At 39.5% G+C, this 16,139-nt stretch overlaps 1 protein-coding gene across 10 annotated transcripts in view; it reads right to left on the bottom strand.

The window, feature by feature from the left end:
- Window positions 1-16,139, bottom strand: part of mcc (MCC regulator of WNT signaling pathway) — a 156,750-nt gene that overhangs the window by 25,225 nt on the left and 115,386 nt on the right. For 9 of the 10 annotated variants that reach the window (XR_008393735.1, XR_008393734.1, XM_053677194.1 and 6 more), the window contains 3 exons: window positions 13,414-13,648; window positions 12,677-12,883; window positions 5,857-5,945 (listed from right to left, as the gene is read on the bottom strand). Coding sequence is in view for 8 of the 10 variants with exons in the window: in XM_053677194.1 (XP_053533169.1) it covers window positions 5,857-5,945; window positions 12,677-12,883; window positions 13,414-13,648 (531 nt within the window). In the remaining 2 variants the exon portion in view is untranslated. Of the gene's footprint in view, window positions 1-5,856; window positions 5,946-9,210; window positions 9,460-12,676; window positions 12,884-13,413; window positions 13,649-16,139 lie in introns of those variants that run through there. The other variant, XM_053677196.1, reaches the window with a different exon arrangement.

Raw genomic sequence — 16,139 nt, 5'->3', positions numbered from 1 at the left:
ACTCCAGTTAGTCCAGAATGCAACTGCAAGAGTCCTTACTAGAACCAGAAAGTATGGCCACATTACCCCATCCTATCCACACAGCAATGGCTCCCAGTAAAATTTCGCATTGATTATAAAATACTACTACTGACCTATAAAGCACTAAAAGGTCTCGCGCCCCAGTACCTAAGCAAACTTTTGGTCTTCTATGATCCGCCACACCTACTTAGATCAAAAGGTGCAGGCTATTTGTTGGTACCTCGAATAGTCAAGGCCACAGCAGGGGGAAGAGCTTTCTCTTACAAAGCCCCACAGTTATGGAACAGCTTTCCAATTAGTGTTCAGGACTCAGACACAGTCTCTGTGTTTAAGTCTAGGCTGAAAACATATTTGTTTACTCAAGCTTACCATGAATAGACTTTCTTTAATACAAATTACACAGTCTTATCCATCACGGGACAGTAAGCATACCTAATAATTTCTGCCTCTCTTTACCTCGCTCTCCCTCTCTTCTTCTGTTGAACCACACATGATTTTATGTAGATGCCAGTGATCCTGACCCTTTCTGCACTTTGGACCTGCCTGATCCATCAGGATGCCCTACCTCTGGATGGAGCTCTCATTAACTAGAGGCTACTGCTTGGAGATTGCTTAGGATGGTACTGCTTGAAGTACTATGGAAATGGTTTGGATCTCAAGTCCACATGGACATTCTTGCTGTGGTTGCTGGGATTACGGTTGATACTATGGCCTTGAGACTGCAATTATCACATGCAGTTTTGCACTTGGGTCTCCTTTGGTGAATAGTCGACTAGTTAAACAAACAGACTTCATGTAAAAACTATAATGAACTTTCTTTTATTTCACACTATCCATTGTTACCCAGATGAGGATGGATTCCCTTCTGAGTCTGGTTCCTCTAAAGATTTATTCCTCATATCATCTTAGGGAGTTTTTCCTCGCCACCATCACCATCGGCTTGCTCAATAGGAATAAATTCACACACTTAAAAACTGTATCCTGTGTTTATATGGTTCTGTAAAGCTGCTTTGAGACAATGTCTACTGTTAAAAGCGTTATTCAAATCAAATGGAATTGAATTATTTACCTTACATTATACAAATATAACTGACACTACCTTAGATAAAACAATCGTAATGTCGCTAAATTTGACCTGTTTTTACAAACATCCGCGACTAGCTTGTAGCCCGCTAGCATCACCTATCGCTAGCCTTGTTTCACATTTCTCATTTACCACTGTTCTGTTTAAAAAAACAAATATGTCTGCTGTTTCTACGGTTTTGAGTGCAGATGAGGACTCGCTCAAGCTTCACATGGTGCTGTTGGAACTGGAGGATGTGGAGAAGCAGATCCACGGCCTACTTGACAAGCAGGCCCAGCTGCTGGAGCGAAGAACTGCGCTGGAAACATCTTGTGCCTCTGCCTACACATCCAAGGTGAGCACACAGCGTGGTATTTCCACTCCCAGCCCCACTACACCGTGTGTTTCTCTGTGCAGGGACCGTGCACCTAGGACTTTCCCAGCCGAGGTCTCTGTCACGCCGGCGTCAACACACCACGGGCCTTGGGTGAACCATCGGCGGAAGGCGCAGGCTAGACCCCAGGTGAAGACCTCTCCACCTCTGGTGTTTGAGGTTCCAACCAGGAACCGCTTCGCCCCTCTCTATCAGACCAGACCTAACGCTGTGATCGTCAGGGACTCCATTGTGCGAAACGTCTGTGTAGCTTCATCTAAAGGTAAGGTGCACACACACTGTTTTTCTGGTGCTTGTGTCCTTGATGTCGTTGCGCAGGTATCCAGGATCCTGAAGAAGGACGAGTGCATTGGAGCGGTTGTGCTGCACGCGAGGATGAACGGCATCAGGCTGCAGCAGATGGAGGTCCTGAAGAGGGACTTCTCCAGCCTGATTGAGACGGTACGAGGCAGATCACCCACCGCAAAGATCATCGTCTCTGGACCTCTTCCGACAGACGTGGAGCCGAAAAGTTCAGTAGACTTCTAGCTTTAAATGATTGGTTAGTTTCTTGGTGTAATGAGCAGAATCTGGTGTTTGTCAATAACTGGAATCTGTTCTGGGTGTGTCCTAGGTTGTTTCGTCCTGATGGTCTGCACCCCAGCAGCCTCGGAGCGGAACTGCTGTCTGACAACATCTCCAAGGCGCTACACTCCAAGTGACTGCCTAACGTAAGTACATCTTCCGACAATAACAACGTTAATTATAATCAATGTTCAATTAATAGTCCAGCACCTGTAATTCATATTATAGAGACTGTGTCTGTTCCCCGAGCTATAAAAATACAGAGAAAATCTCGGAAAGTCTGTCTTCGTAACCTAATTAACATAAAATTAAATCATATTGAATACACAGCCAGCACTTTTAATCTGAAGCTAGGACTATTAAACATTAGATCTCTTGCGTCTAAGGCTCTTATTGTTAACGAAATCATTACTGATCAGGAATGTAATTTAATGTGTTTAATGGAAATTTGGATTAAACCAAACGAGTACATAGCATTAAATGATGCCAGTCCTCCTGGATACAGTTATGTACATCAGCCTCATTCAACTGGTAGAGGAGGAGGTGTTGGTCTCATCCATAGTAAAAATCTAGTCGTCACACAAAAACCTAGTTATAAATTGAATTCTTTTGAAATTCTTTATACCGGTATAAGTTATGTAGCCACAAAAAATAAGTAAATTCCTCTAATTATTATTTACAGACCCCCAGGGCCATATACTGAAATTCTTAGTGAATTTGCAGACTTTGTCTCAAACCTGGTTGTGTCTGTAGATAAAGCATTAATCGTCGGAGATTTTAATATTCATTTTGATAACCTGAAAGACCCTCTAAGAATAGCGGTTGTGTCCATCTTAGACTCAGTAGGGATTAATCAGAACGTATCGGGCCTACTCATAATGGTGGTCACACTCTTGATCTGATACTAACATACGGATTAAGTATAGAAAATATTGTAATTTTTCCACAGTCTGAAGTTGTCTCAAACCATTATCTCATCTCGTTCATAATACATATTGATCATAATATTTCCACCTCGCCTTGCTACCGCGTAAAACGTACCGACACATCAGCTACTGCACCGAGCTTCATAAATAACCTCGCAGAAACATCAATTAGATTTGGATCACCGTCAGATCACATAGAACTCGATCAGGCGACTGAAAGCTTGGAATCAACACTCCGCTACACGCTAGATAGAGTGGCTCCACTCAAAAGAAAAATAATTAGAGAGAAAAAATTAGCACCCTGGTATAACGATCAAACGCGTACCTTAAAACAGACAACTCAACAATTAGAACGTAAATGGCATCAAACCAAACTGGTGATATTCCAAACAGCATGGAAGGAGAGCCTACTGAAATATAGAAAATATCTAGGCGATGCTAGAAAAATCTATTTCTCCACCTTAATAGGAGATAACAAAAACACTTCTAGATTCCTATTCAACACGGTAGCAAAATTAACTAGGAATAAAACCACTACACAGAGAAACACTCATTAGATAGCAGTGAAGATTTCATGAAATTTTTCATTGATAAGGTTGAAAATATTAGACATGAAATACAGGCCATTAAATTAAAACCAGACAGTACTGTAACAACAGCATTAGATGATAATGTAGCAATATCAGATCAATGTTTAGAGTATTTTGCTCCGCTTAGAGAGACCGAACTAGCTACATTAATCTCTTCAGCCAATTCATCAACTTGCATACTAGATCCTGTACCTACATGTTTCTTTAAACAGATTTGTCCAAGAGTAATTGAACCACTTTTAAATATAATCAATTCTTCCCTTAGCACTGGCTATGTACCTAAATCACTTAAATTAGCAGTTATTAAACCCTTGATTAAAAAACCTGACCTTGACCCCTCTCAACTGTCCAGCTATAGACCTATATCAAATCTCCATTTCCTCTCTAAGATTTTAGAAAAGGTTGTAGCAAAGCAGTTATGCTCGTACTTAGATAGGAATAACATTCATGAAATGTATCAGTCAGGATTTAGACTTCATCATAGTACAGAGACAGCGTTAGTTAAAGTAGTAAATGACCTACTACTGGCCTCTGATCAGGGTTGTGTCTCGCTGCTTGTGTTACTCAACCTTAGTGCAGCTTTTGATACTATAGATCATACTATTCTCCTTGATAGATTAGAAAATGTTGTTGGCATTAAGGGAACAGTCCTCTCCTGGCTCAGGACTTATCTGACCGATCGTTATCAGTTCGTAGATGTAAATGAAGACTTCTCCACGCATACTGAGGTTACCTTTGGAGTTCCACAGGGTTCTGTTTTAGGCCCACTGCTTTTTACTTTATATATGCTACCCCTAGGACAAATTATTCGTAAGCATTGAATTAGCTTCCACTGTTATGCTGATGATATACAGTTGTATGTTTCAGGCAAGCCAGCGGACAGGCAGAAGCTTAGTAAGGTTGAGGATTGTGTAAAGGACATTAGACGTTGGATGTTAACTAAATTCCTTTTACTTAATTCTGATAAAACAGAAATACTATTATTAGGATCACGTATAGCTAGAAATAATCTTTCTGATCACATGGTTACTCTGGGTGGACTTTCTGTTTCAACATGTACAGCAGTTAAAGGCCTTGGAGTGATTATTGACTCCAGCCATCATTTGATGCTCATGTAAATAATATTACTAGGATAGCCTTCTTTCATCTCAGAAATATTTCTAAGATAAGAAATATATTGTCACTACATGATGCAGAAATACGAGTTCATGCATTCGTCACCTCTAGATTAGAATACTGTAATGCCTTACTGTCTGGATGTTCCAGTAAGAATATAAACAAACTCCAGTTAGTCCAGAATGCAGCTGCTAACTAGAACTAGAAGATACGACCATATCACACCAATATTATCAATACTGCATTGGCTCCCAGTGGAACTAACATTAACTAACATTAACTATAAAATACTTTTATTAGCCTATAAAGCACTAAACGGTCTCGCGCCACAATATCTAAGCGACCTTTTGGTTTTCTATGATCCGCCACGCCTACTTAGATCAAAAGATGCAGGCTATTTGACGGTACCTCGAATAGTGAAGGCTACAGCAGGGGGGGAGAGCTTTCGCTTATAGAGCCCCACTGTTATGGAACAGTCTTCCAATTAGTGTTCGGGACTCAGACACAGTCTCAGTGTTTAAGTCTTGGTTTAAAACGTATTTGTTTACTCAAGCCTACCCTGACTAGACTTTCTATTATACTAATTCCCAGTCCTAATAATCTTTTCTCTCCCTCTCTCCTTCTGCCGAGCCACACACGAATTTATGGAGATACTAGAGATCCAGATCCTTTCTGCCTCTGGATGGAGCTCAAATCTTCTCCAATTCCAGACTGCTGGGACTACGGCTGCTCCTAAGGCCATACAGACTTCATATAAGTCAATAATGAACTTTTTCACATTATCTGTTGTTACCCAGATGAGGATGGGTTCCCTTCTGAGTCTGGTTCCTCTCAAGGTTTCTTCCTCTTAAAACGTCTTAGGGAGTTTTTCCTTGTCATCGTCGCCACTCAGTGGCTTGTTCAGATGGGATAAATTCGCACCTTTAATATCTGTATACCGTGTTGATATTTCTGTAAAACTGCTTTGAGACAATGTCTATTGTAAAAAGTGCTGTACAAATAAAATTGAATTGAACTGAATTAAACTGGGTGAGAACTGGTAGGTGACCCATTTGGGAGGAAAATGCTGAAAAACTCCCTAGAAATGTGCTGGATCAGTCAGAATGAATCTGACTAGGGGTTTTGTTTGGATTTTATTTAATAATCTTTACAGATGTGTGAACTGGGTGTGTGTGTTCTCACTTATGGAGGGCAATGGTGAGCTCTGCTGCCAGTTCACTGTCATTGAGACTTCTCAGGTCTGATGCCTTAATCATGGAAGAATCAGAGTTCTGGAAACACAACAAATGAGGATCAGAGGTGAAAAAAGAAAACAGATTAATTGAAAAATAGTGATCACACATACAGCAGACAGATGCATATAATCAGGACCATGTTTTCTGTATTTTTCTATAAAATGTGCATTTTCCCTTTTGGTACCTCCCCTGCAATTCTGTAAATTAACCAAATTACAGAAAAGGTGAATTAGATACCAGAACAAATATTGGAAGGCTCTAATAAAGTGTTGTACACTGTTTCAGACTTGTTTATGGACTATAGTTTGGCATTCAACAAGGTCATACCAAACATGCTACTAATAAAAATTCCTAGAACTGTGCCTAAACACTACAGTTAGCAAATGGATTATGGACTTTCTCACTAGCAGACCCCAGCATGTGTGCATTGACAAACACACAGCCTCCACCTTGATCATCAACAATGGGACCCACAAGGCAGAAATGCTGAACCACATTTCTGTACTCCCAGTACACCCACATCTGTGTGGGAAGGCACAGAAGCAACATCCTCCTGAAGAATGCTGATGACACTACTGTTTTGGCAGCATTTGGTTTCATACCAACAATGATAAAACAATGTACAGGGAAGAGGTGAAGGTGCTGGCAGAGTGGTGCCAGGACAACAAGCTAATTGTGGACTACTGGAAACAGTCCACAACACTAGATACACTGGAGGGGAAGTTGTAGAGAGGGTCAGCAGCTAAAACCAACAATCCCATAACACCCTGGTAGGGTAACTACACAACACAGGACCGTAAAGCACTGCAGAGGGTGGTGAAAACAGCTGAGAGAATAATAGGCACTCAGGTCCCAGCAATACAGAACATTTACACCACACGCTGTCTCATTAATGTAGGCCACATCATGAAGGACTCCAGTCTCCATGCTCACAGTTTTCTTTCCCCTTCTATCTGATAAATGGCTCAGGTCCATACGCACATATCCGGCTACAGGGACAGTTTCTTCCCAAAATCAATAAGACTCTTAAACAATCAGTGATTGCACTGCCTCAAGTACAACAAATTTTAACAACTTGGCAATGCATAAGACATTTTCACTTAAGTTCTTAAGTGTCAATGACTGATGAATTGCCGGGGTGTTAGCTCTGCAGTGCTTTACGGTCCTGTGTTGTGCAGTTACCCTACCAGGGTGTTATGTGATTGTTGGTTTTAGCTGCTGACCCTCTCTACAACTTCCCCTCCAGTGTATCTAGAGTTGTGGACTGTTTCCAGTAGTCCACAATTAGCTGCAGTCTGCAGTCTATGAAATAAAAACTTGTAACTATATATCTTCAGCTAACCAGGTAGCAAGCTAATGTTAGCCATGTCTGTTCATAACAGTAGTTCAGCCAAAATTAAACCTAATTCAGTACCTAGAGTTAATGAAGAGTGTTTTTTATTATTATTAAATTTGTTTTGCATAATAATCGTCAACCAATGATGGTTTTGTGGCTTAATTAACATTTAAAGTTGCATGGGATACTTTTCGCAAAGCTTTAAGTTCCTTTCAGGATGACATGAAGGAGCAGTATGACCATAAGGCAGTTCCCTATTCTTTTTATACTGGGAATCAAATTTTAGTTTTATTGCTGGTGCCAGAATTTTCACTCCAGACCATGTTTGTTTGGGCCTTATGAAGTTAGACAGAAACTTAGCCTCACTGATTATGTAATCAGTACTCCTGATTGCAAACATAAAACTCGTATCTGCCATATAAGCTTGCTGAAGAAGTACCATGTTTACACCTCATCCCCTGAGTCAAAGCCCATATCTTCTGTGGTTTCAATAGTTGCTCTCTCTGCAGAAGGTAATGTCACACCCTCTGAAAACTCCCCAGAAGTGAACGATCTACATCTTGGTAGAAATTGTGTCTTCTATCCTCTTGACTAACTCTGATGTTATTGTTTGCCTGAGAAATGCCTGCAAATATTGCTGATGTCCCATCTCACACAACATTAATTGAGCATGACACTGATGTCGGTGATCACGCCCCTATTAGGCAGCATGCTTATAGAGCAAACCCAGTTAAGCGTAATAAACTTAGACTAGCTGTCCCAAGTGTGAGCTCTAGGTATTCTCCCTGTATAAAAGTAAATGCTGCAACTACACCTGACTTGCAGCCTGATTCGTTTCCTATTCGTGGAATGGAAGATTGTGTAGATTGTGTTGGCACAGCCAGGTTTACTAGCAAGCTGGACCTTTTAAAAATATTTTGAGCTTCAAGCTGAAAGTCGATGCCAGTGGTACCAGTGCCAGGTTCATACAGGAGGATGACCATGAGGTGGATCACCCTGTTTGCTACTTCTCAAAGAAATTCTTGAAGCACCCACTTAACTACAGCACCATTGAGAAGAAGACCCTTGTCTTGTTGATGGCTTCAAAACATTTTGAAGTGTACCTTGATCAAATTTATGTTTGAACAGACTACAACCCATTAGTGTTTTTGCATCAAATGTGTAACATCAACCAGAGGCTGATGTACTGGTCTCTAATTGTCCAGGGGTTCAATCTAGTCATTACCCATAGGAAAGGCACACTTAACATAGTTGCTGACACTCTTTTTGTTTATCTTGTTGCTGATTTGATGCTCTATTATGTTTGTGCAATGACTTTGATTGATTTTTCCAGCTTTTCTCCACTTCAAAATGGCTTACTTTTCTCCCATATACATCTCTCTGATCTTTATGTTGGCTTATCCTTTTTGACAACAAATGTAGTCTTCCAAGGTGGAACTGAAGGTTAAAAACAAGAGTAGATATTCAGAGATATGTATTGTTTAGACAAACAATCTAACAGGACACACCTGGGTAACAAGAAACACCTGTCAGTCACATGTTCCAATTTTTTTCAATAGATTTTGGTGGTCTGATACAAAATGTTGTGTTCTATGTTGTTTAACACATCTATATATAAATATCAGGAAATAAAAGTTGAAATTCTAAACTCTCTTCTCATAATCAATATTTTTTGATCTGAGCTAATTCCTACGTGTGTCTCATTCCTGGCTAACTCTTAGGGTACCATGTGCTCACTTCCACCTTACATACAGTCATGTGAAAAAAAAGTCATGTGGAAATTGTTGCCATATTTTATATATATATATATATATATATATATATATATATATATATATATATATATATATATATATATATATATATAGAGAGAGAGAGAGAGAGAGAGAGAGAAGCAAACATTTGATCATCTTTGAAACAGTGCCTATTATTAAAATTATATACTTGAACAAAACTGCAAGGACAAAAGGAGAAATAGCCTTTTATTCAACAGAAATATCAATAGCTGTGATATTCTTTTGTGGAAAAAATAAATACATCCTTGGCCTGAGAAGCTAGTATTGCCCGTTTAGCAGAAATAACTTCTTGTAGGCATTTTGCATAATTGTCCACCAGTCTCTGAATCGGCTTGCTGGAATTTTTGACCACTCTTCCATGCAATATTCTTTCGCAAGATGTTTGAGGATTTCCTTGCAGATTTCCTTGAAGTCCAGGCTGAAAATACATTTGTTTAGTCAAGCCATTTGTGAATAGTTTTTTTCTTAGGTAAAGGAACAGATCTAAATGGCTCAGAGGCATAGAGTGTTGTGGTGATCTGGGATGTTTGGATGCTGTTGGCCCACCATGTTCATGTGTTCAGCCAGATTTGTTGATGGTGTAGTTGCTGGCAACCTTATGTCCCAGGGAGCCCTCATGTCTGTGTTACTTTCTGGCTCTTACTTTTAGTTATGCTGTCATAGGTAGTCTTGCTGGAGTCCCTGCTTGCACTCATGCAAAGTACATTGTCCTTAACCATTACGGGACAATAAGCATACCTAATAATCTCTCTCACTTTTTCCTTCTCTCTCCCTCTCTGTTTCTTTTGAGCTACCCATGATACACCGGAGATGCCAGTGATCTTGAACCCTTCTGAACCTTCTGACCTGCCTGATCCATCCTGATGCCCTACTTCTGGTTGGAGTTCTCATCAATTGGAAGTTACATGCTGCTGCTGAGGATGGCCCCATATGGTGCAGCCTAATGATCTCATTGAGATTGCTGAGGACGGTACCACTTAAAAACCATAAGATGGCTTTGGAGCTCAATTCATGTTAACAGTAATGCTATGATGACTAGGACTACAATTGTCACAAACAGTTTTGCACTGTTTTGTTCACAAGTCTCCATCAGTGAAGAGTGGATAAGCTCAACAAAACAGACATCATGTAAAAACTGTAATGAATTTTCCTGAGTATACAACTGCACTATTTGACCATGTAGTATTAGAACATTTGTAAAAGGGATTTATTTATAATTGTACCATCCGTTGTCACCCAGATGAGTCTAGTTCCTTTCACAGTTTCTTCCTCATATAGTCTCAGGGAGTTTTTCCTTGTCACCGCTACCTCTGGCTTGCTCATTAGGGAAAAATTCATACATTTAAAATCTATATTCTGAATTTATATATTCTGTAAAGCTGCTTTTGGACAATGTCCACTGTTAAAAGCACTATACAAATCAAATTAAATTGAACTGAATGCTTCACAATTGGTATGATGTGCTTCTCTGGAAAAGCTACCTTTGGTCTGCACCATGTCTACGGTTACTGTGGCCAAACAACTCTATCTTTGATTCGCCTGTACAGAGCGCATTATTCCAAAAGGCCTGGTCTTTGCCTATATGCTCATTGGCAAACTGTAGTCTTGCTCTAATGTTCTTTTTAGACAGCAAAGGCTTTTTCCTGGCATGCCTCCCTTGCACGCCAAATTTATGCAATCTCTTTCTGATTATAGAAGCATGCACTTTGACACCAACAGTTGCAAGACTTACTAGCAGATCCTGTGATGACAATTTATGGGTTTTGGAGATGTATTTTTGCATCAGACGGTCTGCTCTTGGAGTGAATTCGTTGGACAAACTGGACAAACTGGGAGTCGTTTGAAATCTGTGCCATCTGATTTCCCTTACAGTGGAATGATGTATTTCAAATAATTTGGAGATCTTTTTAAATCCTTTGCCAGACTCATAGACACCCAGAACCTTTTTTCTGAAGGCCTTATAGAAGATCTTTAGATCTTGGCATGATGAGACCACACACCCCAATAACAAAGGGAACACCAGACACTAGATATGAGAGGAGTATATATATGACAGGTTCCACCTGCACTCTCTAAGCAGGTTATAATCACTGGGAAAAAAAAAAAAAAAAATTCTTAATTTAAATTTAGAAAATTACACAAAATATGCATTTTATGTGTCATTTGATATAGTGTATCATCTTTATTAATAGACACTGTTTCAAAGAGTGTTCAAAGAGACACTGTTTCAAACAGTGAAACACTGTTTCAAATCAAATGTTTGCTTGTCTAAATATGTTTTAAAAAATTATTCCATTGGTGTGCACTTATTTTTTCACATGACTGTAAATGTGTGAATATTCAAAATTAATATCATTAGCTATTAGACTGAAAAGTGTATTTGCAGTAGGCAATTTTTTTTTTTGGGGGGGTGTCAGCAAAAGGTAAGAATGTAACCAAGTAAGAACTGGTACGCAAGACTGAGGCATATCTCTATTGGCACTTTAGCTTTAAACCTGCCAACCATCTTAGTCCCAAGTTTTGCTTAAAACGTTTCAAGCAGCGCACCAATGTTTTTTGTAAATACAATAAAAACACTTAAAAAAAAAAAATTATAAAAAAAAAAATAAAAAAAAGTTCCAGTACAACTAATAATAAGCAAATGCTTTCAATATTGTTATTAAGTAGTTTTTCCTCAGCAACAGTATTTTATTGCATAGTTCATGGATGTACTCATTTTTACCTAGTAAAAGTATGTTTTAAGTGTTGTAGCAGTTCTTTTACATCAATACTTTTTCCTTTCCCTCTCCTGATTTTATTAGTCCGTTCATTGTTGCCCACTTCTTTTCACTTCACCTATGATGACTTTTTATTCTCCCTATCATATAAAATTACATAGAAACCATGAGGAGCAAACAGTAGCTCTGAAAATAACATTACAAATTACACCAATTATATGAGTGTAATCATGTGTCCCTGTCATTTTTGTAAATAATGCAAGCAAACTATATGGGACCCAACTACTGGAAAGATCCTTAATTTAGTGGCTAATGCCAAAGCATCCAAAGCAGAGGTCTGCAGTGATATATTTAAGAAGCTTTCCCATGCTACATTTGTGAAATGTCAGTTGTTGTGCAATAAAACCAGCAGGTCTGCAGTTAACTCTACATTGTGCAAAAAGAATGTAGGCTGCAACTTAGGTAAGCAAAGATAATTTGAACTTTGCTGCAATTATGTTGGTACAGCTTTTCTCTGCCTACCATATAAGGGGGTGAGAATTCCCTGCATTGCATTTTCATACAGTAGGTTACAAAAACCTGCAGCCCTTGCATAGCAACCATAGTGTCAAGTATAGCTTAGTGCTTGTCCAAAGGCTACATGTAAAATAATTTAAAATTAATAATAATAAGTAAATATTTCATTGTGAATAAAATGATTATTTGGGGCAAATATAACCATCTATGTGGGTGAAGTCCAGTTTGTTTTAATATACCATATTTTTGGGCATATCACACTGTATCAGTATACCTCAGATACTACCTCTGTAAGTTCCCCCAACATCAACAATGCTTTTTTTCAGGTTGGAAAAAAGTCAGTTAATGCATAATAAAACATAAGAAGCAATTAGTCTGTGTGTATGTTTGTGTATGGCTCACATTGGCACTTTTGTTCTTGATGCTGCTGCCTATAGAACTGAGTGACCTTCTGCGCTGTTCCTGTTGCTCCTCTACCTCCGATTTCAGATGCTCAATGTGTACCAAATATGCCTGTTCTTGTGCTTCCCGGGTGTTTAGCTTCAGCTCCAGAGCCTTCTTCTCCTTCTCCAACAGATAAAGCTGAGCCTTTAGCTCTGCCATCTCCTCCTGCAAATAGCAGGAAACAGGAAAGCAGGGAGAAAGCATGTGGAAGGGCTGATATCTATAACACCCAGTGCCATTCAAGATATGCCAAATCTAAATAAACTCAAGAGTCAAACCGGCTAGGTACTGCAGCTGAGAGATTAAAGGCAGCTTGTTTTCAACTATGTAGAATATTTCACTGTCAATTTGCCCATTGTGGCTTTGTTTGTTCATTATCCTGAAACAGAGTTTCCAATGCTGTAGGTAATCTCATTTATTAGAAAAACAGTGGCAAGTGCTTATTAGTGTCACATGCACACGTGTATTTGAAAAGAAAATTTGTGATATTTCACTGATACATTCTGACATTAGTCATTAAGCCTGAAAAAATGACAATAAGGCACTAATCAATGGCCAAAGCCACCCATATGTGCAAGGCTGTTGGTAATTCAGATAATACCAGAATCTATGTTCTGTAGAAGTGTGAGATTTAGAATACTTTTTTTTAGCACCATATAAAGCCTTGGCACTAACAGATGCCCACGTGAGTATACCTTCATAGCCATGAGCTCCTGCATGAGCACAGCATTCTCCAGGTCAAGTCGGTGTGAGTCTGCACATGGTTTGATGTCATAGCTTAGAGGGTCGATGTGTACACTCTCTAGCTCCAACATGGTGAGCTTAACAGCCGCTCGATCATTCTTCAGCTGCTGGATATAATCTTTCAGACGCTGCTCGTCCTCTTTAGAGAACTCTGTGTCACAGCTGCTGGCCGTGGAGCTAGTTGTGCTGGGAAAAACAAAGAAGTCAGCAGCATATTTCAAAACACACACATCCTTTCCATATAATATTGTTAGTTGCTGTTCCATATAGTAGCTTATGGGAGAACAGCACCGGCATCTCACCGAGCTCGATAACAAGGCCAGTTCTTTCGCTGTAGCAACCAACCCACACGTCTGCTTCAGAAAAATTCTTAGGTGACATTACACAATGCAAGGGTTTTCTGCTGCAATGCTCTCTGTTTTTTGCTAACCATGAAGTTATGTCAAAGCCTTTTCTTTAAGTAAGATTTCCTACTTACTGAGTTTACTCACCAGCAGATCTGAAGTGGGCAATGGCAGTCTGGGAACAAGGTTGTGAAACCATTTCCACCTGAAAGCCCATTTCTGAGATGTTTCGCCATGTCTTTGACCATTCACTAGAGGGCAAGGAAGCAGGTGAACAACTGCTTACTATCTTGCAAGGCTCCTGCCAAGTAGCAGAGTACGCCTTGGAGTTTTGCACCATCATGGAAGGGAGTGGATGAATTAACACCACATTAAAGGCTGCTTTTCACCACAGATTAAAGCCAGAAATGCCACTGAACTGGTGTGTTGCAATGAACCCCTCACTCTTGACACCTGACTCTTCTACACTCATCAACCTCGCTATCCATCTCGACCTCCTGCTTCACAGCCACCATTCACTCTGGACAGATGGAGTACTTCTGAGTGCCAGTGATGTTGCAGAGCCCATGCAGCTTGGGCGCATGTGAGTGAGTAAGGAGGACGGAGAGAAGCGGTGCAGAAAACACAGGTGTTTTTGCTGCGAGCAGCCTGATCATTTCATAGCTCAGACCCGGACCTGACCAGCTGAGACCTGGGGGAAGGGGGGTACAGCAGTCCCATTGGAGGAAGAACCATTACCCATTGCTCCCAACCTCTCCTCCTCCAGGTCAGAACTGTTCACTTTGGGGAAGGTCACTTATAAGCTAGACCTACCCTGTCACAGTTATACAGCGCCATCTGTTCATGTCTCTCACCTCAAGCCCCTTCGTCCCAGGTTCCCTCATCAACAATGTCAATTTGTTACAGGTACTTTAGTGAGTATAATTAAATAGTACTTTTATTTTTACTTAAGTTTTTTAAAAATAAAATTTTCAACTTTACTATATTTATTTTTGATCAACATGACAGAGTAAAATTATAATACATTTAACTTCAGAAGACTGAAAGCCAATAAAGACAACATGTACAACTTTAAATAATTAAATTTCAAGAGCAAATAATAATAAAAGTAGTTTCCTGATGAAAGTATACACTTCAGGCCTCAAATGCTTTACCCAGCAGAAAGTGGAGACAGCTGAACCTCCCTGGCCCAATTTATCAGTTGTCTTCTTTTTTAAATGCTTCAAAGGAAACAGTGCAAATGGCCTGCAAATTATGCAAGCCTTAAGCCCATATTGGCTTGGAGATAGTGGCATTTCACAGTTTAACATCCAATCTCTGGAAACGTATACAGATAAGCCATTAGCTAGCTGACTGAGCTAGACTAACTAGTCAGATCTTAAAGTATTACAGAAATGTGTATTATTAGTATGTTAAACTTAAGATGTGGAACCCAGGAGAGGAACCCAGTTTGGTCTTCTGCTGTTGTAGCCCATCTGCCTCAAGGTTCAATGTGTTGCTCAGTATGGTAGTGTTCAAGGCTCACCGTGGCTGTAAAAAGTTGTTATTTGAGTTACCATAGCCTTCCATAGTCAGGAACTGACCATAGTCAGTTTGGCCTCTGACCTCTCTCATAAACAATGTTCTCCTACTCGCAGGTTATTGCACTGCATTTTCAGTGAGCAGTATTCATTAGCATTACATAAAATGAGAAATCACTATAGCACTTTCAAGGTGCTTTCAAATAACATTTTTTTAAAAAACACATGCACATACATGCCACAAACTATCATTAAGGACAGTTCTCACCCTGGCTTTGATCTGTTCAATCTGTTGCCATCAGGGAGACGTTACAGGTGCATCAAAACAAGGACTAGTAGATTTAAGAATAGTTTCTTCCCAAAAGCTATTACCATGATAAATAAACACATGTACTGAGTCCACAGCATATGTATATATTGTCTCAAACTGTGCAATTCATAGTACCTCCGCCATCCACCCAAATATCTATCTATCGTGCATATATCTTGCATATATTGTATATCTTGTTTATTTATTTTGTTTATTTATCTTATTTATTTATCTGTGTATTATCTGTTTATTCTTCTTGTGTATTGAATGTATATGTTTGCACGGAACAAAAAGGAGTGGCTCTTAATTTCATTGTACATATGTATAGTGACAATAAAAGGCATTCATTCATTCACAGGGATGTGGCAAGTGGGGATGCTGTGGGTGCTTTCAGGATTCTTTTAACTGTGACTGCTTAAATAATAATAATAATAATAATAATAATAATAATAATAGTTGTTGTCACAGATAAACAAATAAGGAATCCTATTGTGCTTGATGTT

This window comes from Ictalurus punctatus, chromosome 28 (assembly GCF_001660625.3).
Source record: "Ictalurus punctatus breed USDA103 chromosome 28, Coco_2.0, whole genome shotgun sequence".
NCBI classification, from domain to species: Eukaryota; Metazoa; Chordata; class Actinopteri; order Siluriformes; family Ictaluridae; genus Ictalurus; species Ictalurus punctatus.
This window is presented reverse-complemented; position numbering and strand designations above follow the sequence as displayed.